Source organism: Diabrotica undecimpunctata, chromosome 7 (genome assembly GCF_040954645.1).
Source record: "Diabrotica undecimpunctata isolate CICGRU chromosome 7, icDiaUnde3, whole genome shotgun sequence".
In the NCBI taxonomy this organism is placed as follows: domain Eukaryota; kingdom Metazoa; phylum Arthropoda; class Insecta; order Coleoptera; family Chrysomelidae; genus Diabrotica; species Diabrotica undecimpunctata.
In genome coordinates this window covers 134,479,855-134,500,262 of record NC_092809.1, presented here as the reverse complement: position 1 = coordinate 134,500,262, position 20,408 = coordinate 134,479,855, and the positions used below count along the sequence as shown (strand labels likewise).

Genomic DNA, 20,408 nt, shown 5'->3' with positions numbered 1-20,408 from the left:
TTTTTTTTGTTTACTTCAGTTCTTTTCTGTAAATTTTCATACTTCATAAACCATCTGACAACGCTGCAAATGTTCACAATGATGACGTGACCGCAACTTTATTTGACTTTCACTGTACATAAATCTGCATAGAATATTTTTGGTGTGACAAAATAAAAGCATTTTAGTATAACATCATACGTTCCAGATTCCCGATGCGTTAAAACCGGCCCACATTCTGTTTATACAGGAAGTGTATTTTTAAAACGTATCGGTTACTAAATGTATTTTGTTGAAGTAATCAATGTTTTTTACGTTTTTTTCCTATTAATTTAAAGTCAATTGAATTAACTACGAAAATTTACTAAAATGATATTCACAAGGAAATGTTGATTTCCTGTTAGTCGGCTGTATACCATTATATGACAAAAAGTTTAAGTTAAAGATCCTTTATAAAAAGTGTATTTATTTAAAAGAACTCTTTGGGGCTAAATTACAGAACGTTTTCAGAATACGTATTCCACTTTCAGTGCTGCTACCTAAAATTAGAATAGCAGCTTACATTCCTCAAGTAGATCTATTTTTACTGAGAACAGTAGAGGGTACGGTAATTATTTAGGACAAAAAGAAGAGAAATGTAGTCGTAGACGACCAAGAAGATTTTGTCTCAAAACTATCCGCCAGTGATATGGAACCAGCACCACGACACTATCTAGGTCTGCTGCAGACGAAGTATAGATCATGCGACTGATTGCCAATGTTCTTGAAGGACAAGGCATATAAAGAAGAAGAAGTTCCTATGTCCTCCTACTATGTATTAAAACTTCTCTAATCTATATACAGCCTGATAATGATAATACTTTTAGACAAGCTATTCTGTGCTCCAATATTAAAAACTTATACATAAAAACTTATTATATATTAACTTTACAATTATTGATAAAATAATCTCTTCGTTTATCAGTACTTTAATAATTAAAGTATATTATGTTCATTCTCTTTGGAAATTTAAGATCTTGAAATTTAATAATCTATTGAAATATTAACATATTCTTTATTTTGACTCTTAGAAGAAAGCAAAGAAGTTACTAACGTTTGGTCCCAAACCCACTTCATGTTTTCAGAAGAAGAATATGAATTCAACAAACCAGAAACTCAAACAGATACTTCAGATACCGATATTCCTTTTAAAAGTCCAGATGAAACACCAACGGTACCTCAACAATACCCAGCATGGACACCGCCTAATATTCCACGACGGCCTGAATCACATATTCATTACATTAATACATCAAACAATCCAGAATTAAATATGAAGTAAGTATATCCAAATATTTTACTATAAAACTTTAAAACTTTCTTTTTTAATGCATATTATGCTTAACAAACAGAGGTATAATAATAGTCTCCCGTTTTATACCGCTCGCGGCTTTGGGAGTATAGCAGGATAGTCTGCTATATCTAGGGCCTACGGTATACACGGAAGGTAACATGGCCAGTGCTACGCTTTAACCGCCTATTATTACCCCTGATTTTACCCAAGGTACTCATTTTATTCAGGCTGAGTCGACCTGAGGTATATATGTTAAAATTATGTGAGATACAAAGTAGAGGTCGGGTGTATACGTTATGTGGGTGTTTTAAAAAAGTAGAAATGCATTCAACTAAGGTTGCATAAATGCTTAGTAAATTTGATTAATGTTTTAAATGAAACGGAAATGGGCAGTATAATAGAAATATAAGCAATATCGTAAGTAAATTATTTTAGCGAGTCTAGCAGGCGTGTCAAGGAAGAATTTATTATATTTGTTATAATTGCTCATTTTTCTTATATAAAAAGTTTAACAATTTTAAAACCTCTATTTAAATGACAATATAGTGGACACCAAATAAGCTTACTCTATCATAACTATTTTGTCTTTTATCGTAATCAAGTACATACTATATTTTATGTCTGTGTATATATTAAACATTTTAGTGCGCCTTGAGAAAAGTTTTGTATTTTCTGGTACCCACCCTGTTTAGTTAGCCATCTTTTTTAAGATTAATAAGATTAATGTTGAACAGATTTGGAGTATGTATGTCGTTTTTGAGCTTTTTAATATTCTGTGGACAATAATTCGATCATATCTACTTAGAGAAATTTTGCGTTCTAATTTCTCCAACGTGAAAAACTGTAGGCCCCTGGCTATAAAAGGTTACTTGCTAAACATCCCAGAACGAATCTGTTAGAAATTTCCAAATTCCTGTTTGAAACTTTTTAGGCAACTAAACAAAAATTAAAAACTCAAGCATCTCAAGCAGGCGTTGTTGTGCTTCCGTTACAGAAGGTGACTCGACGCATATTTTTTTCTCTTTTAATTAATAGTTTATTAGCAGTTTGACCTTTAAGCAAACTCACTCTGACCTGTATTGTTTTTGGCAAATGTGAAACGTTCTAAGGTATTAGATTTATTAGACTATAATTATTAATACGTATATATCTATATTACCGATCCTAGGTACTTAAAACTATTACTTTTCCTGCAAACGTCAGGTAAATGGGTCAAACTAAAATCACTCAATATATATATATATATATATATATATATATATATATATATATATATATATATATATATATGTATATATATATATATATATATATATATATATATATATATACATGTCCAAAAGTTTGGAATAAGTACAAATAATATATCTACGCCTATGGCGGTTTTAAAAGTGTTGTTGATATTTATTCTAGAGGGTTTTTAAATGAAAATTTGAATCATTTTTGTATGATTATGGTCACATTCACCTGATTAGCGTATTTACACATTATTTCAGTCTTCGTTTAAATTTGAATTGATCCGTTTAAAAATGCCTAAAAACGTGATATCTCATTTTGACAGATCCAGAGTAATTGCTTTGTTACAACAGGACTTTAGCCAAAGTTATATCGTGAATATTGCTGATGTTACTCAGAGTGCTGTATCGAAAATTAAAAAAAAATTCCAAGATACAAATAAAGTCAAGGATCGTCTCAGAAGTGATAGAAATCGATGTACAACAGCAGCACAAGACCGGCAAATAAAATTTATAGCTCGTAGAAATCGTCTGGAATCGACAAGTGGTATATCCAGAGAAATTTCTAGGCTTCAAGGACTGAATATTTTACGGCAAATAATAACAGGCAGACTAAATGCGGTAAATTTGTATCGTAGAAGACCGCTACGTGTTCCGAAACTGACCTACCAACACAAAATAGTAAGGTTCCAACGGGCTCGAGAAATGACGCATCATGATCCTAACTGGAATAACGTGATGTTCTCTGATGAGTCCAAAATTGACTTGGTATCTGATTCGCGAAGAACACTGGTTTGGAGGGCCCCAGGACGACAAGCCCCACTAGAAACAGCTAAACCGCGTATCTCATTTGAAGGTGGCAGTATTATGGTTTGGGGTGGTATTATGAGTGGTACATGGACGTTACTGCTGGTTCTGGAGAGAAGAGTCACTGGTGCTGTATACATCAAGGAAGTTTTAAATCCTGTCATACGTCTATTCCGAGGGGCAGTAGGTGATGAATTTGTGTTTATGAATGACAACGCACCTCCTCATCGAACATCAGCAGAACAAAATTTTCTTGAAGAAGAAGGAATATCTACATTACAGTGGCCCTCGAATTCCCCCGACATGAACTTTATTGAACATGCTTGGGACATTCTCAAAACGGGCATCAAGAAGCGAAACAATCCCCCTATTACACTTTGAGAACTTAAAGATGCTGCTCGTGAAGAATGGGAGAGAATTCCGCAAGCCCAGCTCGACCAGTTAATCGGCAGCATGCCAAATCGCCTACAGGCTTGCATACAGGCCAATGGAGGAAATACTTATTATTAATTTTATTAAAAATTTTTTTTTTCTATACTAATTTATTTTTAAATGTAAGTTGTACATTGTAAGTTTTTCACTCCAAGAAAATAAATATTTTTTCGCATATCGTCTGGTTTTGAGATTTATTTAGTATTGTAGATAATTGAAACAAAATGATTTTAACTATTCAGAAGATTTTATATATAAAAATCAATAAAAAGATGAAATATTCCAAACTTTTGGACATATATATATATATATACATATATATATATATATATATATATATATATATATATATATATATATATATATATTTAGAAAAGCTTGTCAAGAACTTGTAATATTTTTATCTACCCATACGTTTGAAACTCTAAGATTTTTGTTTAGCCAGGTTTCATCTAAATAGGAAATGGTGATATCTGTGAAACTCATAAGCGTACGAAATTTAGTATTTCCAGAATACTTAATTTGATGCATATAAGTTAACTTCGCTTTACATTTGGTTTGTAATGTTACGATAAATATCATGGCCTAAAAATAACCGTAAATATATTATGACTAATTCACAACAAAATATAAATAATTATAAATAAAAAAAAGACATTACAGTGGTGCAGAAGTGTGATATAAAATAAATTGTGAAAATGACGACGATTTATGAGCTCACAGTGACAAATTTAAGAAGACATCTCGAAGACAGAGAATTAGCTTCTACCGGAAAAAAGGCTGAGTTAGTCCAACGACTAAAGAACGCTTTGCTAGAAGAAGGACTAGATCCTGAGACTTATATATTTGAAGATGCTGTCCTCTCGTCGATTTCGAAAGTTTCTGGTGATGTAGTCAAAGTTTCTGGTGACATCGCATCATTGGAGAACAAAGTTTCTGACGATATTTCGAAAGTTTCTTCCGATGTAGCTAAAGTTTCTGGTGACATTGCGTCATTAGAAAACAAAGTTTCTAACGAGATTTCGTCCCTGGAAAGCAAAGTTTCGGCTAACATCTCTTCGGAAATCTCTAAAGTAACTTCTGAGATGTCTGCCCTTGACGATAGAATATCTTCGTTAAAAAACCAAGTTGCTGCCGATATGTTGGCCTTCGAAGAAAAGATGAAAGAGATGGAAAGGAAGATGGAGGAAACAGGGACAGCAGAGAGAGGTAACAATCCGATTACAGTGGAGATAAAAGAAGACGAGACAAAATGTAAGTTGGAGACACGGCCGAAATTTAAAGGAAGTGGAGGTTCTATTCATGTTAAAGTCCCAACTTTCGACGGAAAATCATCATGGAACAACTACATGAAACAGTTCGAATCAGCCGCAAGAGCGAATGGATGGTCTGAAAAAGAAAAGGCTGTAAACCTGACTATCGCTCTTCGAGGAGATGCCTTAGATGTGCTTCAGACCATAGCCGTAGAGGAGACCGATGATTTCGAACAACTGAAGAGGTTAAATATGCGATATGGCCACGAACATTTGGAGCATGTATATCAGTCGCAGCTTAAAAATCGTCGACAGAAGAAAGATGAGGCTCTTCAAGAATATGAGGTAGATATTGCCAGATTAGTACGATATGCTTATCCAACAGCTCCCGAAGACATGATGGAAAAATTGGCCGTTCAAACGTTTATTGATGGTCTTCGTGATCATGAAATGCAGAGAACACTACGATTAGCTCGTCACAAGACGCTGGTTGATGTCTTATCCGCCGCCCTCGAATACGAGTCAGCTACGCAGGCCTCTGGCGGGTGCAGTAAAGTTAGGACTGTAAAAGAGGAAGGAGATGAAGATAAACTTGACCAGCTCGTTAATATGATGAAAAGTATTACATGCAAGAAAACGAAGACCATAAAATCAAGAAACTCACCATCAGGAAAACCAGAACGAGTCGGCTTTAGGGGAGCAGCTTCGACCCGGAACTTTTCCAAAGACCCTCTTATACTAATAGCTTCTTTGAAATGTCGTGAAGATAGTGTCTATGTAGATGGAGACATAAATGGTAAAAAGCATACGTTGTTGGTGGATACCGGAGCGACCAGAACCATTATACGCCCGACAGTTATAAACAGCCGAAAGAAACTGTTACCAACGAGGTTGCGACTTCGGACCGCTACAGGTGAAAATGCCAACATTCATGGAGAAATCCAGGTACAATTGGGAATTGGAGCAGAAAAGTTCGTCCATACTGTTATAGTTGCTGACATCGAAGAGGATGTTATATTAGGAATGGACGTAATGAATATGCATGGATTCCAATTGGATTTTAAGAATAAGGTAATCAAAGTTGGCAACGAGGAGGTATTTCTTCATCCACATAATAACAACACTGTGCAAGCAGCCATTAAAGAAGATACAGTCGTGCCTGCAAGAAGCAAAACGATCATAGTAGCGCGACTACAGGGAATTGTAGACGAAGGGACACCTGTTATGATGGAGCCTTGGAACCACGACGATGAGGTTGGCCGTGGAATCATAATTGGAAAGGAATTGGTGACTTCGGCTAAAGAAATTCCTGTGAGACTTATCAATGTCAACGACTACCCAGTGACCATCAAGAAAGAGACAAAATTAGGAACTTGTGTACCTGCGACATCAATAATCCGTCAGGCGACAACATCTGATAATTCCAACGACAAATTCGACCAAATGGTTGCAGTTGCAGGACAGTCTCTAAATCAGATGGAGAAAAGGAAATTAAGGGAATTTCTTCGGCAGTATCGTGATATTTTCGTACCGAAAGGAGGAAAGACGGGAAGAACTACCGTTGTTAAGCATAAAATTGATACTGGTAATGCTAAGCCAATTCGTCAAACAGCTCGACGTTTACCACAGGCGAAAAGAGAGGAAGCTGAAACGATTGTTCAGGAAATGAAGAAAGACGGGGTGATAGAACCTTCTACGAGCCCATGGGTCTCTCCGGTGGTCCTGGTTAAGAAGAAAGACGGAACGACGAGGTTCTGTGTGGATTACCGTTTGCTGAACAACGTTACCAAGAAAGATAGTTATCCTCTGCCTCGGATCGATGACACATTGGACACATTGGCTGGAAGTAAATTGTTTTCTACTTTGGATTTGAAGTCTGGATACTGGCAGGTAGAAATGGACCCAGTAGATAAAGAAAAGACGGCCTTCACCACAGGATCTGGATTGTGGCAATTCAACGTTATGCCATTTGGACTCTGTAATGCTCCTGCGACATTTGAGAGGCTTATGGAAAATGTGTTGAGAGGGTTATCTTGGAAAACATGCCTGGTTTATTTGGATGACATAATCGTCTTGGGGGAGACATTCGAAGAACATCTGAAGAATTTAGAAAACGTTTTTAATCGACTTAAAGCTGCCCAATTGATGTTAAACCCCAAGAAGTGCCAGCTATTTCAAGGTAAAGTCAATTATCTGGGTCATATAGTCAGTAAAGAAGGAGTGGCCGTGGATAAGGGAAAAATCGATTCCATTAAGGAATGGCCAAAACCAACTGACAAACATCAAGTGAGAAGTTTTCTTGGACTATGTACTTACTACCGGAGGTTTATTAAGAAGTTTGCAGATATCGCTAAGCCATTAACGCGACTTACGGAGGAAGCAAGAGATTACCGCTGGGATACAGACTGCCAAAATGCCTTTGAGACCTTGAAAAAGCATTTAATAACAGCACCAATTTTAGGGTATCCACTGCCAGAAGGAGAGTTCATCTTAGATACAGATGCAAGTAATGTGGGAATTGGAGGAGTGCTGTCTCAGATTCAAGGAGGACAGGAACGAGTCCTCGGATATTTTAGTAAAGTTCTTTCAAAACCTGAGCGGAATTATTGCGTCACGAGAAGAGAACTTCTGGCAGTAGTGAAATCAGTGGAGCACTTCTATCAATACCTCTATGGAAGGAAGTTTTTAATCCGAACCGACCATGCCGCCCTTAAGTGGTTGATGCAGTTTAAGAATCCAGAGGGTCAGATAGCCAGGTGGATCGAACGACTCCAAGAATACGATTTTAAGATTGAGCACCGAGCCGGAGTTAGCCACAGAAACGCTGATTCTCTTTCCAGACGGCCATGCCCAGCAGAGTGTCCCCACTGCAACAAAACGGAATCCAAGGAAGCAGCAGTGCTAAGAACGACGATTGTCAACGACGACTGGACGCCTACTAAGATAAGGGAAGAACAAGAGAGAGATCCAGTTATACAGAAAATCCGAAAATGGAAAGAGGAAAGCCGTCGACCACCTTGGCAGGAAATATCAAACCTATGCTCAGTAGTTAAGACGTATTGGGCCCAGTGGGACTCATTTATCATCGAAGATGGCTTGCTCAAACGAGTCCTGGAAAATGATGACGGTTCAGAGAAGAGAAGACAGTTGGTGATCCCAAAGAGCAGAATAGCCGAAGTACTTCGTCAGTTACACGACAGTCCATCGGGAGGGCATTTTGGTGTAAGGAAAACCCTTCAGCGAATTCGGGAACGGTTTTATTGGATGAACAGTTCCGACGATGTAAAGACTGGTGTAAGAAATGTACTATTTGTGCCACGAGTAACGGGCCTTACCGAAAAAGGAGAGCTCCTATGAGACAATATAATGTTGGAAGCCCGTTTGAAAGAATAGCTTTGGACATCGCTGGGCCATTTCCAGAAAGTGAAAATGGAGGCAAGTACATGCTGGTAGTAATGGATTACTTCACTAAGTGGGTCGAGATTTACGCACTTCCGTTGCAGATAAGTTGATCCAAGAATATATCAGCCGATTTGGAGTGCCTTTGGAGATACATAGTGACCAAGGCAGGAACTTCGAAAGCGATCTATTCCAAGGAATATGTGATAGACTAGGCATGAAGAAAACAAGAACTACCGCGTATCATCCGCAATCGGATGGTATGGTAGAACGAATGAATAGGACAGTTGGCAAGTATTTGACAAAGATGGTGTCCGATCATCAGCGAGACTGGGACCAATACCTTCCGTTCTTCACAATGGCCTACAGATCTGCTGTTAACGAATCAACAGGCCAGACACCAGCCAAAGTCCTATTCGGACGCGAAATGCGACTACCTTGTGATCTCGAGTTTGGATGTCGACCTGGAGAAGATGTAGCAGGTGAAGATTATGTGATCGAATTACGAAGAAGAATGGACGATGTACATGAGTTGGTCCGTTCCCACCTTCAGATCGCTAGCGACCGAATAAAGAAACGGTACGATACACAAGCCGAAAAGGGTTGCTTTAAGAAGAACGACAAAGTATGGCTGTATAATCCCAAGAAGCGAAAAGGTTGTTCTCCCAAATTGCAGCAGTTTTGGGAAGGTTCATACCTCATTATGGAGAAGATCAACGATGTCATCTACCGAATAAGCAAGATTCCGAGGGAAAAGCCGATGATAGTACACCATAACCGGCTGGCGTCTTTCGAAGGTGACCACGACGTAGATGAAGAAGTGGAAGTAAACCAAGTCCAAGATGTGTCTGACCTCACGTTTGAGGAATTCATGGGTGCCTATGGAGGTACCGGTAAAGCAAGACATGGTGTTACCACTGAAGAAAAGCAAGATCTACTCGCGCTCCCCGATGACCACTCGCTGGCCCTTACCATCCCGGCCAGTATCAAAGACGCACCAGAGTTGGCATCCGTCTTTCGAAGGAAGTTTGGTCGAGTTGCAGAACTTCAATGCCAAGTGCCAGCTCCCGGTAAAATCTTGAAACTCCAAGATGCATCACGTTACCTTTTCTACCTGGTAACAAAAGACACTGCCCGTGACCAACCTACCTACCGAGATGTATGGGAAGCATTACTTCAATTGAGAGAGCACGTACTAGAGTCCGACGTGCAAAAGTTAGCCATGCCAAAGTTGGAGTGCCGCCAATTAGATTGGAGGGTTATCCGAAATATGGTGGAAGAGATCTTTAAAGACACCGAAGTCCAGGTGTTAGTCTGTTGCAATCCGCATAGTTACTGGTGCGGAGAGAAAACCGTCCCTTGTCATTTTTATACAACTGGAAGTTGTAAAAGAGGGTCCAGTTGCCGATACCAGCAAACCGTTCCGGTTCCAGTCCCGACAAGATTCCAGGAGGAACCATCTTTTAAGAGAGGGGCAATGTTACGATAAATATCATGGCCTAAAACTAACCGTAAATATATTATGACTAATTCACAACAAAATATAAATAATTATAAATAAAAAAAAGACATTACAGTAATATTAAATAATTTCGCGTAAATACAATAAAACCAAAATACCAAACTCGTTTTCACACCACCCTGAGTTTTTGCGCGTTTTTTATGTAGGCCTAATCCACCATATACATTAAATTAAAAATTAACATATATATGCTATAATAGAACAGTGCAGTAGTCAATAATTGAAGACTTAATATAAAAAAGGATGTGAGTGCCAAAAATTATGAAAATTTGTTAAGACCGAAAAAGTGATGTAGCTTTGTGTCAATGACTTTAACGTAAATAAAGATGAAAGTGTGTGAACTTTTATTTAATTATAGTTCACATATTGACTAACAAATAGAGTTAAATAAAAGTACCATTCCAACTCTTATAAATTAGATTTTCTAATTTTGCAGGTCAATTAAACGGAAACTATTTAAATTTTGCGTAAAATATGGAAATAAAGCAAAATACCAGTAAAAAACCACTTTTTTATATGTTGTTTTTAAATTTTTTTGGTTCCTCGCGGGTTTTTTGCTTTTTTAATTTTTTTTTTATCCTTCAGAGACCAGGGTATTTGGTATTTGGGTATTGCTATAACGCTGGAAACTTCGGATAGGGTTGCCCCTATGACGAAAGGAGGTATGTCATCACCTCGCTGTACCCCAGATCGCTCATTTTATAGAGGAGTCCTTGGTGCCAGACTCTGCCAAAAGCTTTACTGACGTCCAGAAATGCTGTTGCCGTGTAAATTTTTTCGTTTTATCGTTTCGTTATAAATTCTGTAAGTCTTAGTACCTGTAGTTTACAGGAGTGTTCGCTTCTAAACCTGAATTGAGCTTCCGGAATAGTGCCTAGTGCCTGTGATTCTTTGTTGAGTCTTTTCAGTATGACTCTTTCCTTTATTTTACTTAAAGACGATAGTAGGCTGATTAGTCTATAGTTTTGAGAAAACGTGCCATTTTTCCCTGGCTTTGCAATTATGATAACATGAGCGTCCTTCCATCTGCCAGGGAAATATCTTAATTTAAGCATACTGTTTATTATGTTTGCGATGTATACTGTAGCTTCAGCTGATAGATCTTTCAGAGCTCTGTTTGTTATATTGTCTGGTCCTGGGGTTTTTTTGCATTTGTCAACTTTATTAGTTGTTTAATTTCTTCAGGAGATATGTGCATTATGCGTAATTTTGCCCTTTCTTCTTTTTATTCTTCTTGCTATTCTTTCTACCTCTTTGGGAAGATCTTTGTGTGGGTGTTCGTTATTGCTACAGGCCCTTTCGAATTCGTCCTTCATGACTTCTGCTTTTTCTTTTTTCGTGTGAACAATGCCATTTTTCCTGTGTAAGGGGGGAATTGGTTTTTTGTTTTTTTCGGAGAATTTTGGATAATTTCGAAAACGCGGATTTGTTTGGGTTTAGCTTTTGGATATAGGAGTCCCAGCATTCGTTCCTGCGGTTTTGAAGTTGTTTTTTCACTTCCCTGTCTAGCTCGTTTGCAATGCTTTTGTCTTCTCTTGTGCTTGTGCGCTACGCTCTTCTTCTTTTTCTGTTTTTTTTCTTTGATTAGGCTTTTGAGCTCTGCGCTGATATCCCTGAATCTTCCTCTCTGTGTGGTGATTGTTTCCGTTTTGGAGCTGGCATTTGTTATTGTTTGTTCTAGTTTTATTACGCTTTCTTCGAGCTCTCTTATATTGTTAATTGTTGGGATAATGGCGATGTTCTCACCCAGGGTCAGGACGATTAGGTTGAGCGTCGAATCACCTTCATGTAATGAATGTATTTCATATTGTTGACCCACGTTGTATAGGATTGCAATATCGAGATGCGTGGAAAGTATTCCGTGAAAACATGTCGGATCTGTTGGTCCGATTACGTAAGTGTTGGGTATCTTTCTTCGAGATAGCCGCACAGCAGTCTTTCATTACGATTGGTCGTCCTGTCGAACCAATTGGGAGATCTCGCATTCAGGTCGCCTATGATAATTGTGGGCTCTTCTGAGTTCAGTATTAGGCTCAAGTCTTCGGTAAATATTGGATCATTAGGTCTGACATATGCAGAAACTATTTTTATTGTTTCGTTTTTGTCCATTAGCCGGATGATCGTGGCTTTCATTGTGAACAAGCCATCTGGTGTTGGTATATGTTGATGTTCTACTTCTTTTTTCACCACGATGGCAGTTCCTATTGAGTTGGCTCTATGATCCGTTCTGTAGATATCGTAGCCTGGGAATTTTGTCTTTTTCCTTTCAACTAATTTGTTTTCTTGAAGTATTACGATATCAAGTTCTAATCTGTTTATGATCTCGTCTAGAAAATTGATCTTTCTGAAAATTTTACTGGAGTTCCACGACCCTATGCGTTTAACATTTACGGGCGGCCTCTCCAAATGCTGTCATCATCTTCGTTGCATTTTTCATTTTGCTTCGTTGCTTTGTTGCGAAACAACATTTTGTTGTTTCGCGATGCGTCTTGCACCGATTGCGAGGGGGCAGGGGTTTCTGGGATGACTTCAGGAGACTTTTTGGTCGTTTGAGCGTAGCTGACCCCGTTGTTAGTTGAGGCGCTATTTATAGGTCTGCCCGCTGGTTTTTTGGGGGCAGTGGTCTTCTTCTTTGGGGCCCTGGAGCACCCACGGTAATTTTCGGTGTGAGCTTCATCGCAGTTTGCGCATATTGGATTTGTTTCCCTACTTTTTTCGCATTCGTTACTTACATGGCTTTCTCCGCATTTAACACACCTGAAGCCGCAATGGCAAGCCTTAGAGCTATGGTAATACCCTTGGCAATTATAACATTGCAGGGTTTCCTTGGTTATTTTAATTTCGTCTTCTATATAGCTTCGTATACAGCACAGATCCGTTATTGATTTTATCTTTGCATAGTCTTCCTCTTTAATTGTGAGTATGAAATGTGGGAGTATTTTTTTGTCGGGTTTTTTCGAAATTATATTTATGACTCTTGTAGCGTTGACACCTTTGTTTATTAATTCGTTTAGAATTGTGTCTTTGTTTGTGGTTGCTGACAAGCCTTTGATGATAACTCTTCTCAGTTTATCATTGTCTATTGGGTAGGCGATGAATTCAACCTTAGGGGTGTGTTCCTCCAAGATGTGAACCATGCCTAGATAATCCTCTCTGCTTTTAGTACTTATCACTATGGATCTGCCTGATTTTGCAAACTTATTTACGGGGATTATTCCTTTATTAGCTGTTTTCTGCAGAATTTTCTGGTGCAAGAATCGCCGGTGGCTTGGGTTTTTTTGGTTTTCTCGCTTGCTTGCGGTTGGTTCGTTTTTTCCTGTTTTTTGCTTGTTTCTGCTTTTTCTGCGGCTTTTTACTCCGCACTGCACTTTTGTGTTTCCTTTTCAGCTTTACCCAGCGCTTTGTCTTTCCTTTCATTTATTTTTTCTGTTTGTCTTTCTGCGACGCTCTTTTTTTGAGTCACACCACTATCCGATCTCTCAGTGGTGGTTTTCTTTGTTTTCTCTTTTTTGTTGCATTGCAAGAGTTTTCTAACAGAATAACACCATAGCTTAAAAATGAATGGAAAAGAGAAAAGTACGTTATTTTCAAGGTATCAACACTTGTAACAAGTTTTAATTGTCTGAGTAAAAATAAGATACTAGAAAGTTTACCTTTGAGATGGTCAATATGGTTATACCAAGTCAATGTGTTTGACTTGGCCAACAAATTGACTTTATTTTTCTCAACACTCACATCGAAGGTAGACAAAAAAATTAAATTTTGAATTTTGTTATCATTTAGTTGCTAAGAATTATGATTGAGTATTGGAATTTACATACTCAGACGTGGTTTCTAAAACTAAACGATTTTTATCAGAAAAAAACAAAAGTTGTGTCATCTGCAAATAAAACAGTTTTAAATAGAGCCATGAAATTAAGCAAGTCATTAACACATAATATAAAGAATAGAGGACCCAGAACCGAACCTTGTGGATCTCCATACTTTATCTGCGTAAATTCAAAGAGAAAATTTCCCTACTTGACTGCTTGGTATCTATTCTTTAGATACAATGAAATTAGTTTCAAAGGAAATTTTTTTTGGCAAAATATCATGAGAAACACTGTCGAAGGCGTTTGAAAGACCACACAGCGTTATGGAAGAGTGATTATGCTTCTCAAAGCCATCAACTATGGCACTTATCATATATAAAAGTGCATGTGTTGTGAAACGATCATTCCGAAACCCATATTGTGAACTAGCAAAAAGTTATTTGTTTCGAAGTACGATATAAGACGCTTCTTCAGAATTTTTTCGATTATTTTATTGAATATCGAGACCATGGAAATTGGTCTATAATTCTCTACAACGGCACGATCGCCCTTTTAAATAAAGTTGGGAATATTCTGATTGAAAAAATACTATTAATGAGTTGTGTTAAAGGTTTAGTAATTATTTTACTAGTGCTTTTGATAAAAGATGCGTTTAGCTCATAAGTATTCAAACAATTTGAATTTTTTAACGTTTTTAACTGCGGATTCTTCTTCAGTTTCTCCGAACCTAGATAGGCCCTTAAACACTCGTGTCCTCCCGTTTATCTCTACCGCCCCGCTCCAGACTTGTGCCGCGTAGAGTACGATCGACTGCATAACACCGTAAAAGGCCCTCTACCTTTAGGATTTGGATCCCGTAATGTTGGGCATCACCCTCTACGACGCAGCCGTACTACTCCTAGCCTTCACAGCCACCTCCCGCACGTGTTCCCCCCATTTTTCATTTTAGTGCAACCACCTGCGTTCCGAACCTGGTATTTGAGATCTGCCTTATTCCGGGCCACTGCCAGTATAGCGGGGTCATCCGCGAATGCGAAATGGGTCGTACCCTTTCCGTATTCACAGTTCATAAACCCGTCATATGCCAGGTTCCATAGCTTCAGGTCCAAGATAGATCCCTGAGGACCCCGGCCGTTACGTCGACGATCATGCCCTTCTCCACCATTATCCTTCTCTCGGACAAATACTCCGTCACCACATCCATTATATAACCAGGACATTCTCTCTTCTCCATTGCCTTTATTACGTCTTTTCACTGCAGCATATTGAATGCATTCCTAACATCGAACAACAGCAGGGCCGCCCAGCTATGTTCATCACCTCTGTTGCGCAGTGCTTCGAGCACACGCACGATTACATCAATCGTGTTTGTCCCTTTACAAAAACGAAATTGCCTCCGAGATAAACCACCTAACCTCTCAACCATATCGTCTATGCGTACTCGCAGCATCCTTTCATACAGCTTACTGATGCATGGAAAGAGACAGATGGGGCGATATATTTTCCCCGCCTTGGGGAGAAGTACAAACCTCGATGTCCTCCGAGGCTCAGGAAATGTCTGTGGTTCCCGGGTTCCAGCAGTACATTCATGTACTGCTATTTCAGAATCCACGAGGGCTCCACCCGTCTTAGACCCTTTACCACCTCAGGTGGCATCTGATACAGACCGGGAGACCTACGCGTCGTGAGTGAACCCAATGCCTCGACAAGTTCATTCATGGTAAAGGGTAAGGCCCGCTCAGCTCCCTCTTTCCTCCATACTGCATACCATCTGCCGTCTTGGAACTTCTTTATAACGATTCAGTATCCTTGACCCCAGATGTCCTCATCCAGCTTTTCACGCAGCTTTTTCCAGTGCCTTCTTTTTTCTGTTCGGATTTTCCTGTAAAGTTTCCTCTTCCTTGCGCGTTACTCTTTCTTGATCTCCTCGATGACCTCATGTTTGATCCCTGCTCTGCCTCTTGCTCTCGTTAACTTTTTTCTTATTGCTATTAATTCATTTGTTAGTGCTACGATGTCCGCATTCCACCAGTATGGCATTCTGTTGACATCTCGGCGACCTAATCTGCTTTCCCCCATCGCTTCTTTAATAACTCTCACCAGGTTTTCCACCGTTGGTGATTGATCCTGCATTATGCTCACGCTCCATTTGTTTTGGAGCACCCTTTGCTCTCGAGTCTTGTTTCCTGTGTTTGCCATTTCTAAGCCTTGGACTTCTTTTGCGGTCTCTTTTGTACTGTTTCCACTCACGTACTTTTCTTGGAACTAGTCCTCAGTGAGTCCTATTTTCAACCAGTTGGTTAAACTTCGGGCATTTTCTTGAATTTGTCACATTTTCAGTCACGTCGCAGTTGAGGCATGTGGTTGTTTCTTCCTTGCATTCCAGCGCTATGTGATCCTCTTTGTTACATCGGAAGCAACATCCTCTTCTGTTTTGCTCCTTACAGTGCCTTTGTGTCCAAAGGCGAGATATCTCAGGCATCTCGGTATTTTAAGCCTTGATTCTATTACTCGGTAGGATATGTAGTCTACCTTTATTCGTTTTATTTTCAAGATCTTTTCGACCGCGTCCTCATCCACATTTATCAGGACACTCATAATCCCTCTTACTTCGCCTTGTGTCTCGTTCTAAATTTTTATGATGTCACAGGAACGTTCTTTGCCAGCTGCTTCCTCTGTTTACGAGTACCCGGAAAGTATAATTACTAACGACAAAAAAAGACTGGAAAATAAAAAATAGAACAAACTAATCAAACAGTTTATACTAGGCGTTAACCACCATACTGGGAAGCACAGAACTTACACGAGAGACAAGGATAAAAATATATAACAAAATAATGATACCAACTGTGCTCTATACAAGTAAAAACTGGACAATTCTGGAAAAAGAAAAGAAGGATAAATGCAATGGAGATGAGATATCTGAGAATGATAGTTGTCAAAACGAAATGAGATAGATTAAGCAACGAAACTATTATTAAATGGCCAACCAACACCAATAATGAAAAAAATAGCAAAGAGACAAATAAACTGGTATGGGCATCTGATGAGGATGCAATCCAACAGAATTACAAGAAAAATCCACGAAGCAAACAACATCTTAAAAAAAAATGAGACAGATCAAGAAAAAAAAAATGAATACAGCCAGTCTTAAAAAAAGAAATAAAAATAACTTAAGCTAATAAAAAATGAAACAAAAATAATAACAAAGCAGAAAAGAAAAATTAATAAAAATACAAAAACTTAAAACTGACAAAAAACAAATTTTCTTCTTTAGATTTTCTCTTTTTAGAGATCGTTGTTTCCTACTCTTCTTAGCCACTCATTTTTGTCCATTGTGTCTTCTTTATTTAAAGCTATCTCTTTTAAGTCCTCTGTCACACGGTCCATCCATCTTCTCGGTTTTCCTCTACCTCTCTTTCCTTTAACTTTTAACAGCTTTATTCTTCATTCCACATAGTTGTTATTTCTACGTCTGACTTGATTAAATTATTGCCGTCTATTTTTTTGAACCTTTTTTGAGACTATTTCCTTAATGGCCCTGTCCTTTATCACGTCGTTCCTGATGTTATCCCTTCTAGTCTTACCCAACATCCACCGTAACGTTTTTATTTCGGCTACATCCATTTTATTTTCCTGAACCTTCATTACAAGCCACACTTAACCGCCATGAAGGCGGTGCACCAACGCAGGCATCAGCACATTCTTTTATATCTTCCTTATCTTATTTTTATATATATTTCCTTTCAGTTCTTCTACGATTTTTCGGTTTAGCTTTTAAATCAACAAGTCTGTATCATGTGGGCAATTTTTCGATCTAGTCTCTCTCATTTTCCGTTATGTAAGAGCCAAGTTATTTAAAATTTTCTACTTGTTCTAGTTTTACCCTAAGTAATTCAATATCTCCTAACATTACTGTGTCGTCCAACCACATATACTACGTTTTTGACCTGCTAATCTTAATCTTTATACCGCTTCTTTAACTCTCCAAATTCTTCTCCAATATCTCTTTGCTCTTCTCCACTAACACGATATCATCTGCAAAGAACATTGATCAAGAAGCCCCTCCCTTCCCCTTCATGATTTCTCTGTCAGTACATACATAACAATATTAAATAGATAGGTACTCAGTGACGAGCCTTGAAGTAAAACAAACGGCACTAGAAAACTTTCAGTTAATCCAACACAAGTCTTTATTTTGGTGTTCGCTCACTCATACATATCCTGCACGAGCCTTACCTGCTTCTCAGAAACTTATTTTTCTTCTCTCTTTTCTTCTCGTTGTATTTTTCTATTAACTATTTTAAGGTAAACAAGTGATCTATTGTCCTCCTTCCTGAGATAAACCCAAACTATTTTTCTCCTATCGATGTCTTTCTCCTTAACCTGCTCTTTAAAGTTCTGTAACATTTTTTTTATAATTAATATATTAAATTATTTCTAATCCTTTTACCCCGTTGCTGAGACGCCGATGGCCGTATTTGCAAATAATATATGCGCGGTTAGAAAAGTTTATTGAAAATTACCGAAATATTAAGGGGAACAATCTACCTACTTATTTAAAAACGACGGTTTAGGTAATCCTCGGGTAATTCTTTCCGGCTGTAAGGCCGGGTTCCTTTATGATAAAGTTGTTAGATATCGTCGGGGCACGTAGAAATGTTTTTCTATAATAACCTAATGCAAGGGATTTTATATTTCATCACGTTCCTAGCTAGAAGGGTACCGTTAGTTTCGGTGATCATTAGAATCTTTTTACCTTCTTAGAAACCTATCTAGGCTGGCCTATCATTTTGGGGGGGGGGAGATGCCCCCACCTTTTCTTGGGTAGTTTGGTAAAATTTTAGAGGAACCAAGTTACTTCCCGGTGGGCATTCGTCGAGTAAAGGTGCTTTGCTCATTATCGACTCTGTGTCGCGTTATCTGTGCAATTTCTTTCTAAGTGTGTATACACTTTTATATTCTTTCAATCTAATACTATATTAGATTAAATATAGTTATAGAGTACCTTTAATTTTAATTATCTTCAGTGCTTGATACAAGTAAAGTATTATAGTAAAGTAAATTAACTTCAGTGAAATAGTGCAGTAGTCTTCAGGAATTACTGTAAGTTACCATAATCTTAGTATCTCCACTTATCTGGGCGAATAATATGGTATTCTATCATATTGTTTTTCAATCATCTGGGCGAATTTAAGTTCATCCATGTCTTCACCTGTAGTTAAGAGTAACTATTGATTTTTACATTTAATATTTTCTTACGAACTTTCCACCAGCTACTAAGAAATTTTAATAAATATAATTACGAACATTTAGTTCTGCATCATTAAATAACAGTGCGAGATAGATAATCAACATAACCAAGTGCGGTTTGGTTAAATTTTTATTTCGGTAACCTTTTTGTATTCTTATAAATTTATGTATGATTAATTTTTGTTATTTGCTATAATTGTTATGCATTTTTAACCCAGTGTCTCGAGATATGCCATTAACAGCAAAAAAAGACCTTTAATCAACCTTGGGTGAATTTGTTTCTTATTCACTATCAGGCTCTCTTCGCTCATAATTGAATCTGTGCATGACTATATTGTTGTATTTGTAAAGGTACATATTATTCATATTACTACTTATTTTTATGTGTACACCACCATTTCATAGTTGATGGTGTATTTTAATTACTAGTATGTACATTTAGCTACCGACATCATTGCGTTGTTGAATATATTGTTTTTGTTTTATGTATGTATTTTATTTGTCGACTCCTAACAAGGTTTCCTGATATAACCATTACTGAATATTTGCTTTTTACCTTTAAATATTACTATACCTTTGACCAGTAGAAAGATTAGGCCGATTAAGTTTCGTAGGTAATTAGATGGACGGAGTCCACCTAATATATTTATTATTTGTTTATGTAGAATGTTGACCAAATTTATTGAATAACTAACTGTTGAGATCTTTCCTTACTCAGAACCAAAATATCTTTCTTTTTTTCTTTTTTTTTCTAAGGTTTCTTAATTTTCTCCTTAAACCCCAAAAAATTAAGTGGCGCCCTGTTCCCTATCTTATCTTATCTTTGGTAATTTTACCCATCTATCTTTTTGTTTATTTCTGTATCTTTTTCTAATATCTTATCTTATCTTATCTTTGGTAATTTTACCCATCTATCTTTTTGTTTATTTCTGTATCTTTTTCTAATATCTCCTATCGTATCTTTACTTATTTCGTCCGTTGGACCCATTCCTGGTTCCAAAAGCTAGTTTCGAACCCACGACTCGCTCTCCACCAACCATCTGGCTGCCGCCCGCAGTGTCTCCATTGGTGACCTTTCTAGCACCATCCAAAAAAGGTTTCCGAGGTTACAGTTCTATCCCAAATTTTTATTGTGTGCGGCATTAACTTTCTTCCTTATAGTTTTACAGTCCTGAATATCATCTTTATCTGTATACAGTGGTACCATCATGCTCTCCCTCCATGTATTATGCATCTTTTCCTTCTCATATATTCTACTCATTATTTGTCATAACTCACCAATCTCTTCCTCTCCGTGAGCCTTCCAAACCTCTATAGGTATTCTATCAAGTCCTACTGTCTAATCATTCTTTATCCTATTTAAAGCCTCGACAACCTCATGAC

At 37.8% G+C, this 20,408-nt stretch overlaps 1 protein-coding gene across 2 annotated transcripts in view; it reads left to right on the top strand.

Annotated features, from left to right (window-relative positions):
* LOC140445869 (uncharacterized) overlaps positions 1-20,408 on the top strand; it is a 117,606-nt gene that overhangs the window by 45,693 nt on the left and 51,505 nt on the right. For both annotated transcript variants that reach the window (XM_072538269.1, XM_072538270.1), the window contains exon 4: positions 1,050-1,296. In XM_072538269.1, coding sequence (XP_072394370.1) covers positions 1,050-1,296 — 247 coding nt within the window. The remainder of the gene's footprint in view (positions 1-1,049; positions 1,297-20,408) is intronic.